General features: G+C 33.5%; 1 protein-coding gene across 8 annotated transcripts in view; it reads right to left on the bottom strand.

Moving 5' to 3' along the window:
• LOC111052380 (diacylglycerol kinase eta) overlaps positions 1-11671 on the bottom strand; it is a 260041-nt gene that overhangs the window by 42124 nt on the left and 206246 nt on the right. For all 8 annotated transcript variants that reach the window (XM_039439900.1, XM_039439902.1, XM_039439906.1 and 5 more), the window contains 3 exons: positions 8360-8550; positions 6373-6599; positions 2661-2795 (listed from right to left, as the gene is read on the bottom strand). In XM_039439900.1, the coding sequence (XP_039295834.1) occupies positions 2661-2795; positions 6373-6599; positions 8360-8550 (553 nt within the window). The remainder of the gene's footprint in view (positions 1-2660; positions 2796-6372; positions 6600-8359; positions 8551-11671) is intronic.

Raw genomic sequence — 11671 nt, forward strand, 5'->3', positions numbered from 1 at the left:
CGAGCGACCGCAGTAACATCTTCCACCCAGCAATGGTCGGCGTAGTTCCGCCTAGCGGACAGACAAAAGATCAAACCAGTCGGTTATTTGATCCCTCCAGCCAGGCTCAGCCGAGACAATAGAACAATGGAGTGGCGGTCTTATTCGCGTTCATCAACAGTTTTCTTTCTCACGATTATTTTGATTTTTGTGTGTCAATAATAACTCCAGTCACCAGTAAAAAGTTTCCAGAAACGTGGTGTACTACCATATTAATGACTTTTCACGATGATTTTTAATTATTTAAAAACATTGTTTACATTCTGAGCCTTTAGGCTATACTTGGGGTCGCTGAGAACGAATCTGCAATCAGAATCTCTCTATCACGAAAAATAACGAAAAAAAATCCAGCTGTTGATCTTCCGGCAACCGTTAACAGTCATCCTGCAATGCGGCCGAAACACTTCCAAGCCAGACACCCATCTCGAATGACAACAACGCCAAGCTGTAAGAAACCATCCTGCACTGAGGCGCTCGGTTAAAGGTAAAATGGCGACCAACTCATCGACCAATCAGAAAGCTCCTTGGTTCTGGAGGCGTGGACTTCTAATCATTCAGCCATCCCTTTATCAGTTTCATATTATTGTCCTGAGAAGTGTATTAAATATGATAAAAATAAGACAGAAAGATTGATTATATCAACTTATTCCAAAATAGACTGAGCTAGAGAAATTTCTATTATTTCACAGTTTCAGGTTGAAGACGGGGCCGAAAGTTCAGGGAATGATTTTATAATTTGAGCACAATATTGTTATTTTAACACACAATTAAACTCTACAATACAAACACATTGCAATCAAAATACAAATAGCTAAGACAGATAAAATGATAATAACCAGCTTCATGGTAGGGGGTGCTGAATAGAATAAAAGTAAGAAGATTACCTACAGTAAGGTACACGTTATAATGGCAGTATTTGATCAACAATGGTGATGCTATCCTTGTCTATCATTCGACAAAGCTGATAGCGCTACCCTCTTCTACCTCCGCAAGGTTGCCAGATCGTTTTTCAACAATGTAGAGCTACAATAATTAATCTCAATTATGAAAATGTATTATTATTCAATCATTGAAAAATATTCTCTGTTATATAACGGGAAGGTCCCACTTGGTCATATATAATATTAATTTAAAATAGTCGCGGTCAATAGACTTCACCATTGATACATTTCATCCGGGAGACAAATAATTGTGTCCGAAAATAGAAAAATTCACAGTTGAATAAAAATTGAGGCATACTCGCATGCAGTGCATAAGTGTGTATGTGACAATCATCAATTTTCAAATACGAGCTTCAACTACTTTCAAACAGTTGTAAGTGAAACAAATATTCGGAAAATGGAATTTATGATCAATGATGAACTGAGTTTGAAGAAATTTGTTCAATTACTATTTGAAAATATATTACTATGCTTTAGCAGATTATGGACCTTTCAAAGACATTTGAAATATTATTGTAATGTCTACCACCCAAAGAACGGATCTCAAACAAAAGTAACATTTTTAATTTGTAAACAGCTTAATAAAAAACTCAAATAATAGGTCTACATAAATAACGTTGAAACTCAAACTTATGTCTCAAACTCAAACCTTTGCCTGACAAAAGTCATTAATGCGTTTACTATAAAAATTATGATCTACCAATTACTTGGCTCATTCATATGGTAATTATCTTAGGATTTCTGAAGTACAAAAGTAGAAAAGGTAGATTGCAGCAAATGAAATTCATGTCTGGAGATACCAGATACAGTATTCACATATAAAAGTATGTAGCAAGAAATATTTCAAAACTCAAGAATAAGCTTATGATTTTTCCATCCAAAACACAAATGAATAAGCGACAGAGGCAAGCTGAATAATAAAATAAAAGAGTAATAATGTATATCGACGAAATGTTGATGTTAAATAATTGAAAGAGAATCAAATTGTGGAGAAAATAGTAATTTTTTCATAAAATAATGATAGGAATAACAGTATTATCATTATTATATTATTAAAAAATCGAAAAAATGATAAAAAATTAAATCTGAGAAATTGAAACATGAATAAGGCAGACCTACGTACAAGAGCAAAATATAAAAAATTAAACGAGAATACAGACTGAATATTTGAGATAAAATGCAATAAATAAGATATGCAAGATCGTTAGTCATTCGTTTAAAAACATTGAGAAAAATGTAGAAGAACGAATCAAAATAAAACAGTAAAAATCTGCTTGTGGAAATGAAAATGACTTGAAAGACAAGCTTAATAATATTTCACAACTATGTACATGACAACAAACAGTTATAACATACATTGAAATGGTAGTACAGGGATTATATATTTGAAGACATAAAAAGGAGAACGTATTGTATTCTCAAATAAGTAGATGAAAAATAAAATACGCATAATGGAATGATAGATAAATTGAGGAAATTGAAAAACATGAGTAAATTGATACATAAAAACAAACGGGCAAGGGATAGAAGAAGTATAAATAACAAATCGTTTGATCAAAATAGAAATAGTTGGATAACAAGTGGATAACATAAACATATCAAATAATTTTGAAAAATCTTAAAAATACAAAAACCGATCAAAAGAAATAAAACATAGAATGCTCATGCGCAATACGCTACCTCGATCTTCGGACAGGGATCGCTTTCGATCTTTATGTTTTTGATTAGTGGAGGACGCCTCTGGGCTGTCATCGGACGTTTCTGAAGAATCAATATGGCCGATCTTAGCCAACACTTCCTCAGGCATTATCAGACCTGTGCAATACAAATGGTCACTCTACAAAAATAGCATTTATAAAATAATTGAGAAAAAATAAAATAAACGATAAAGTAAACTCTACGCTTGTGTAAAGATTACAACTTGTAACCGTATTTTCCTGAATGGAAAGTAAAGTAATAATTTTTGGAATCATCGCTCGAGAAGGAAATCATTATAATTTTATTCCATAGATTGGAACTGATTGTATTTATAAATGAAGGAGTTACAGTCCGGGTCCTGTAGCTTTGTCTATCGGCGGAGGGCCACTAGAATACAATACCACCCGTTCAAAAACATCGAACATTTTTGAAAATGTATCTTTCCGTAAGCAACAGATGATTTTTTGTATCTTCCCAAAAGTAAAGTGTTGCATCCGAAAAGATACACAAGGATCTTTTTGGAGTTACGTCCTGCAGCCTATCAGCTGACATTTGTACAACATGTTTTTTCCATTTTGGTGATACTCTCTCATTTATGAAGAATCTCTGTGTGTAGGGAGCTTCCTTCAAGGACGCTCTGTAGGGGTAGGGAGTTTCCTTCAAGGACGCTCTATAGGGAGCTTCCTCCATCTAGGGGTCTATACTCTGTACAAATTAACTTCTGACTTGAGAGGGACATGCGCAGCAGAGAAGGCATACAGAGTAGGGATACAACGGCCGCGAAGTTGTCGTTTTAATCGGCTAGCATTCCTATAATTTCTCGTGAGTATTCGAGCGCTCATGTTAAACTTACGGAGTTTCCTGTCTGGAATCCTTCAGTCGTCAAATTGGCAACTGCGCTTCTACCTATCAATCTATTCATCACTGTAATTGGCTGATCTCCCTCCATTACTCTGCGCCGCATATTCCTCCAAGTCAGAAGTTAATTTGTACAGAGTATAGGGTCTCTGAAGCCTTATGTTTTTGCAAAGCCGTGAATATTACCCCGTGAACCATACCTTGCATGTATGCCGTTTCAAAATCGCGGGGGCAAAGCTAATGTATAGTAAGGTCCACGTTATAATGACAGTATTTGATCAACTTTGGTTTTGCTATCCTTGTCTATCATTTGACAAAGCCGGTTGTACTATCCTTTTCCAGGTATACAACGATGCCAAGTATGTTTTTGACAGTGTAGAAATATAATTAATTAATGCAGAGAATCGGCATTTCTATTCTTTTATCTTTATCCACTGCCATTATAACGTGGACCGCACTATAGTCACGGGACGCGTAATGTATTTATTATTCATGGTACTGAACAGAAATGTTCTATAAAAAATACACGTCGCCTTGTAGGACAAGGTGCTAATTGCAACATCTTCGAAAATTTCTTGTTATGAATCTGTTTTTAGAGAGAAAATTTGTACAAAATTAAGACAAATTTGAGGAGAGAATCGTAACAACTTTGTGTAACTTCAGCCTGGTTTAATCCTCTCAGTTCATCATGGATTAATAAACGGTCTAATGAATCAGTTTCATAGGGAAAAATGGAACTAAAACTGTAGGAAACAAAAGTGAAGCCACATTTTAAAATTAAATTTTCAAGCTAGAAATTTTATAGTGATGAACAAACTATATAAAATCTACTTGTGTAGCTTATTATTTGTATACGTGAAATTTACTACGAGATTCAAGAGCTACACTATAAACTAGATAGTGAAGTTTTCAAGTTTATGTGATAGTGTTTGCATTACTGATGAGTTTGGTTGGTAATAGAATTGTTCAATCTACTTCAGCGCATTCACTAATCTTGTGCTATCATATTTTACTAATGTGTGAAGAAATTTACAAATTCTACTTTGTCTTATGCAGGAGCTTAAAGGAAATATTGGAGTTCAGTAAATAAAGTATTAGCTTTTAACCTCTTCATGTATGGTGGAATCATTTAATGTCAGGTATTTATTTGTTCATTCACAATGGAGACAACGGGTTTCCCCAAATATGTCTCCTTTACAATGAAAATCTTACAAATACAAATGGAAAAAATGATAAAAAATAATACAAATGAAAGATATAATACTTATGCAAAAAGAAATAATACAGATAACAAAAATAGTACCCAACTCAAGAAATACTAAGATTTCAAATACTCATGGAAAAAAGTAAAAATAAAAAAAAATAAGAAGAATTCAAAAATTTCAAAACTTATTTTGCTCCGAATTTATATTATAGTCAACGTAGCTGACTAATACGTAACGTCAACGTAATGACTGTCACAGAGTAGATTAGCTCTTGAAACACTGATCAACTGTAATCATTTTTGGAATTATTATTCTTGATTTCAATCAAAACAAGAATAACTTGATTATAGAATTTTATGTTGTATCTGTCTTGTTTTGAGAATGGTAGGAGTGAGAAAAATGTGAAATATACAATTTCAATATACTTTCACATTGTTTTTATCTCTTTTCTGTATAGGGCTACTTGTAATATTTCAAAAAAAGGGTACTGAGATTTTTATTTTCTTTATATTTATTTCACATTGTTCTATACCTAACCAAGAATGCTAACTCCGAATTAAATATCAAGAATCTATTGTAATAATTTTTTACAGTATCACTGTATCATACTATAAGTACTGTATTTGTAACAGTATCACACCATTACATTAAGAACGGTACATAAACTGCGACTATGTTGTGACTGTTATTGTAAATGTGAGAATTTAACACTACATAATTGAAAGATAAAATTACAGAAAGATGCGACAGTTATTGTAAATGTGAGAATTTAATTAAAAAATAAAAATACAAGAAAAATTACATCAGATATACAGAATTTTTTTTTATGTGGATACAATTAAAAATCATATATGATCGGGAAAGAACGACAGGCATGGCCCAAAACTATTCTGTTCCCAAATTTTCATAATGCATAACTTGGATCACAGCTATCAACAAAATCCTGTGGTAACAGAGAATCGGCAACTGTGTAGTCCTACTGACTTTTTAACGTGAACCACTAGGACACTTTTTGAATCTATATTGGATCCATAGGTTTGAAGGTCCATTATATTTAGTAAGCTTCCCAGAAACCGGACCTTAAACTGATATCTAAGTGAGTGAAGCAATATCTTATATATTAACCTTCCGGCAGTCGCACTGTTGTAAAAATTACAACAGTGTCAGTTTTTTTTGCTGCACAAAACTATTGAATGAGGTGGTGTCAGTGAATGAGTCACCTATGCATTCCAAAACTTTCCCCCCATCACTCCACTGAGTTGCAGTATCAACCGAGCAATGGTTCAGTCTTTACACTTTAGGTGCAATTTAGTCGCGACAGTGCATAAGATAGGGAAAGACTGTACACGGGGACTGTAGACGAACCAATAACACAGAACTGTTGGCTTTGCTTGATTTACCTTAATGGGCTATGAAATGGTAATCATCCAAATGTTTATAGGCGTAAAATAATCCAAGAAGATGGAAAAAGTAATTATACAATTGATTAATATGTTTTGACAGTAAACAGAGTACATAACACTTGGAAAATTGGATGTTGAACAAAATACAACACGCGACTGCTCGTGTGACTGAGTAGGGCGTGACTACCGGAAGGTTAACATAATTGATAACGAATGCAAATTGTTTACCAGACAGAACTGCTTTCAGAGCTTCTCCTTCATCAGTGGCCTCCTTATCTTCGAGCGAAACTCCAGGAATGCGAATTCGCTTGAAGATGCGGGACACATCGTCGGCTTCAATGATCACGTTGCGGTCGTTTTCCTCCGTCTCTTTGCTCGATTCCACATCGGCCACTATATCGAACGACTGCTGCCGCGTGTACGACGATCTACGGCTTTGGTCGCCTTGCGACATTCTGAAACAACAAACACAAATTCTATTCCACTGTTTCTATTTCAGGACTAACTGCTTAATCAATCAATTTTATTTAGCCAAAAGGTACAATACTAGTGACCCCTTGGGTTGAAGCACTCGCTCAAGAACTATTGTATTGTAAACTTTGAAACCTGCAACTTTTAATTATAGAGAGTTGATGAAAATTATGAAAACAGCCAAATATTTCTCTAACAAGAATCATTTGACAGTACGTTTCATTGGGGACCCTATTTGAATTGAAATATTACTCTGTCGCTTTAACATCTAATATAAACCAGCTGGAATCATGTGTCAGCGCATGTGATAGCTCCCAAATAGCCTCAGTTTATGTTATGAATAAATGGAAAAACTGTAGTAATTGCATGCAATGAACTCTTCAGCTGATTAAATCATGTTTGTTTATAACAGCTGTGTCTAGTTGAAAGTTGTGTGTATATTTTTGGCTTCAAAATTTTCTGAAATAACTTAATTTATTCAAAGTGCGGTGATATTAAGTGCAAAATTTGACTATAATTTGGTATTTTAATCATTCTAAATTCAAAATTTCTAGCTAATATATATTCTTGGACAGAACTTTGAACTTTAAATTTCCTCAGTAAGAACATAACCTATTTTTTCGGACAATTTCATTATTTATCAAAATTTGGGAACAGAATAGTTTTGGGCTATGCCTGTTGTTCTATCCCAATCATATTCATATGATTTGTAATTATATCAACGAATAACAATTTCTTTCTTATGCACTTCCAATGTTATTCTTATATCCTGAAAAAGGACGAAGGAGTGAGTCAATTTTGTTGTCCAACGAACTTGACCTGTGAAAGTGTTCAAAATTTGAAGCTGATTGATTGATTAATTCTTGCTAAAGTTATTGTAGAACATACACACAGACGGACAACGACTTTGGCCTTCAGTAAGTCAAAAGTGAGAACTCACTAACGCTCGTTCAATAAATAAAGCCAACACACATAATCATTTGTCTTACACATTCATGAGTTGATGAAAATGATGGAAGCAGCTTAATAGATTTCTTCTACAAGGATAATTTGGCAGTAGGTTTTATCGGGGATCCTATTCGAATTGAAAAACTACTTTTCTGTTGTTACTTTTGGGACGGAACCGCCATTTTTAGTTCAACTTTATTTTTTAAATAGAAACGTGGTTATGATTTCAATAAGAATATCATTTCTAATTGAATAAATTAACATTTCCTTAATTTTTATGTAGGATATGTATTTTAGTTAAGTGCAGTAGCATATACTTATATTTATTTTTTGTAAAGCTTTTTGGTATTTTATTTTTTGTACGATTTATTATAGTGAGGTCCACGTTATAATGGCAGTGTTTGATTAGCAATGGTATTGCTATCCTTGTCTATCATTCAACAAAGTGGATAGCGCTATCTCTTCTCGCTTTTTTCTGTTGTCAGATCGTCTTTTAACAATAATTAATTAACAAAATATTTCATATTAATTATGAAAATTCATTAAGAAGTTATTGAAAAAAATAAATACTTGCTTGATAAAATATAATTTATAATTTAAAACGTGGATGAACCGTTAATATTACATCAATAAACCTGTATCAGCTACCGTCTATAGAAGGCATTGACAAGACGGAGGATCGGCAACGTTTTCCTTCACTGCCATTATAGCGTGGACCTCACTATAGTATTTTTTAATGTGAATAACTTTAAAACGATTTGAGATATCGATGTGCGGTTTCGCATAATAGACTCACATTGAGAGATCAGATCCGCGTCGATTATCGGCGAACATGCTGGGGACGGGCAGCGATTCAAGCGGTACGTTGAGCGGATCGCAGGCGGACTCTCGGCGGTCAGGCAAAGGGGAAATCGACATCGGGTTAGCCAGCATGTCCATGCTAGGTGACGTCAGCAGAGATGGTGCCATTGTCTCACAGTCACCAACCTAACAATAAATAGATAATTAAAACCTGCCAAACATAAAAATGATATTAAATCTTATATGTGTGAATAGTACTGTATTATTGATTTGAAACTTGCCCAAAATTGATATTATAAATCATTATTCCTGGACCGAAAATAAGTGACGGAGCAGAGGGCGATTTCATAAACTTGACCTTTGGACAACATAAACATTCTATCAAAATTTTTGGAAATAGTTTTTCTCCAATGTCATAACTATATTATGATTATAGTGTTTTGTACAATGGATGAATAAAAATATGTATGAAAACTGAACTGCATTATACTGTATTCGAGGAATAAAATAAATTTTCATTTTCATATCATACTGGATTATTCCGAATGATGGACCATTTTTTATAATTTCATATTTACTAAAGTTCTCATCCAAATCAAAGAATCTTTGTCTTATCGTTTGTAAGTATTGAGATGTGACCTGGTTGCCAGAAAGTGAAATGGCAAGCTAGTTAGTAGGGAAAATGATTCTTCTTTGGGTGTTTACAAATTCTGTAAGATTTAATCCATCGAATGAATTTCGATGAGATTATGCTACTTGAAAGTACCTACTAATTATCAATTACTTATGTATTTATTACATTCCACAATCACAATATCAATATAATATTATTATAACACAATTATTTCTACTTTCTAATTCCACATCAGTAGAATTTTCTACATTTTTCTACTTGAATTTAGTTTTTTCACTTAGTTTTTTGTTGTTCGAAACAAAATAGATTAACTCATAATTTCCCTAACACATTATAATAACTATAACAAATTAAAATAAAACACAAAATTAAAATAACACATTAAATTCACAGGTATTTGTTCCTTTATTCCTATCATCATACAAAAATTATTAATAAATATTTATTTATCAACTAAATATCAACAAAAGTAGAAGTATTTTATCTTAAAAACTCAAAATGATATTGTTTGATGACTTAGGAGGGTTATTTGAGGATGAACGCTATGACACAATTATAGAGTATGATGATGAGTTGAATTTTCAGCCGTTATTTAAATAGAAAAATGCTTGTAAAACAACTTATGACACAGAACAACTTCAAAAAACAAAAACAGACAAGACCGTGGAACAATTTTAGGTTAGGAACACTAGTTGTTGTCTCAGCTCGACTAGCTAGTTCGGCCGGATAGAGCCGGAAAATCCCATTCAATTCGGATCGAAAAATTGATCGGCCGCAGACAGCCGTATGAACCTGTTGTGGACGAGCAATGGACGAGCATCTATTCCTTTCTTTGTTGAGGGATTGTTCGGACGAGTTCGGTAGTTTTCGGCCGACCTAAGGTGGGAGGATAGGTGGGACTATCTGTACTCCAGATGAATAGAAAAGAATAGAATAAGATAGATGACGTATACCATGAGTAGACTGAAGCAATTATTCTCAGTTAGGATGCCAGTTTTACTCTTGGAAAACACCGGACAGTTCAGTTGGTATGCATCCAGTGTTGAGAGTGTCGCTATCACCGGATGCACGACAATGTCGAATGCCTCGTTACAATGACAGTGTTTGATTAGCAATGTTATTGCTATCCTTGTCTGTCATTCAACAAATCAGATAGCGCTATCTCTCTCTCGCTTTGCTCTGTCAGATCGGCTTCCAACAATATAGAATGAATAATTAATTAACAAAATATTTAATCTCAATTATGAAAATTCATTATGAAATTATTGAAAAATATAATTTCTTGCTTAATAAAATACAATTTATTATTTTAAACTAGGATGAAAAATTAATACTAGGTTGATAAATCTGAATCAGCTACCGTCAAGAAGGCATTGACTAGACAGTGAGGATCGGCAACGTTGTTCTCCTATCTTTCTCCACTGCCATTATAACGTGGACCTCACTATACATGGCTGGGCTCTCTACTCAGGCAAAGAGAGTCCCACACAAGGTGGGCTTAACTTGCTAGGCTCATATAACTGTACGTACATCCTTTGTCGTCCTTCATGGGAGAAATATCAACACAGTTTCTAAATAATAATTTAAAAAAATTAGAGTAAGAACGATTCAAACTGAAAACTGCTCTAAAAAACGTTTTTCATAGTGCATAAAACTGAAGATGCACACACATTAGATATTCTAACACGACTTGTGAGAAAATAGTGTATAACAACAGACTTCAATAATAATTTTATTGAAGATTTTTTATGAGACATTGATAGTGAAATATCGTTCTTACTCCGACGAAGAGAAGGAATGTTACAGGAAATTAAAGAGTCCAATCACTCATCAACTACGATTGGTTTATGATGAGATAAATGATACATACTTGTTCTTTTTGTTCTTTAGCACCATCGTCAGGTTTCTCTGGAATGTCAAATTTCTCCTTTTCTTCAGAATGTTCCTGTTGAAAATAAATCAGAGATAACAGATAAATTAATTGTCAGACTGTTCACAATTTAGTTGAATAAAAACTAGAATTTGCTAATTTCAAGCAAATGCTGGAAATCAAGTTAGCTGCATAATCGTATCAATTGTCAAAGACTGTTCACAATTTGGTTGAATAAAAACTAGAATTTGCTAATTTCAAGCAAATGCTGGAAATCAAGTTAGCTGCATAATCGTATCATAGCTAGAACCAAGGTCAAATTGAAATGTATTTTCTCAAAAAACATACACACCTATAATAATATAATATTATAACATCTAAAAATAATAATACAAGAAAAATACTATCAAAATATATAAAAATACTCCCAAAACTGGTACCTAGAGTACATTTTAGGTGCATAGGCTAGAACTAATGACTAGTTGCTAGTCACTAGATACTAGTTTTCATTCAATCGACCAACGAATCGTATGAGATTTGTGATCATCCTCCAGTCAGTAAGTGAATGTTTCATATTTTTCACAATGATATTAGTCTACAAGTCGTCATTTCAGTGTGAAACTTGGTTCACATTAGTAACATAGTTTGTAATAAATCAACACACTATAGTTTACACATGGAAATTACTGAGATATTGCAATTATTCATATGCTAATGAATTGATAATTATTATTAAATAAAACCCCAAAAATTCACCCCGAAGACTGCTACTGCAAATATTGTCATCAGGGTAAACAGTTAGA

This window comes from Nilaparvata lugens, chromosome 13 (genome assembly GCF_014356525.2).
Source record: "Nilaparvata lugens isolate BPH chromosome 13, ASM1435652v1, whole genome shotgun sequence".
NCBI lineage: Eukaryota > Metazoa > Arthropoda > Insecta > Hemiptera > Delphacidae > Nilaparvata > Nilaparvata lugens.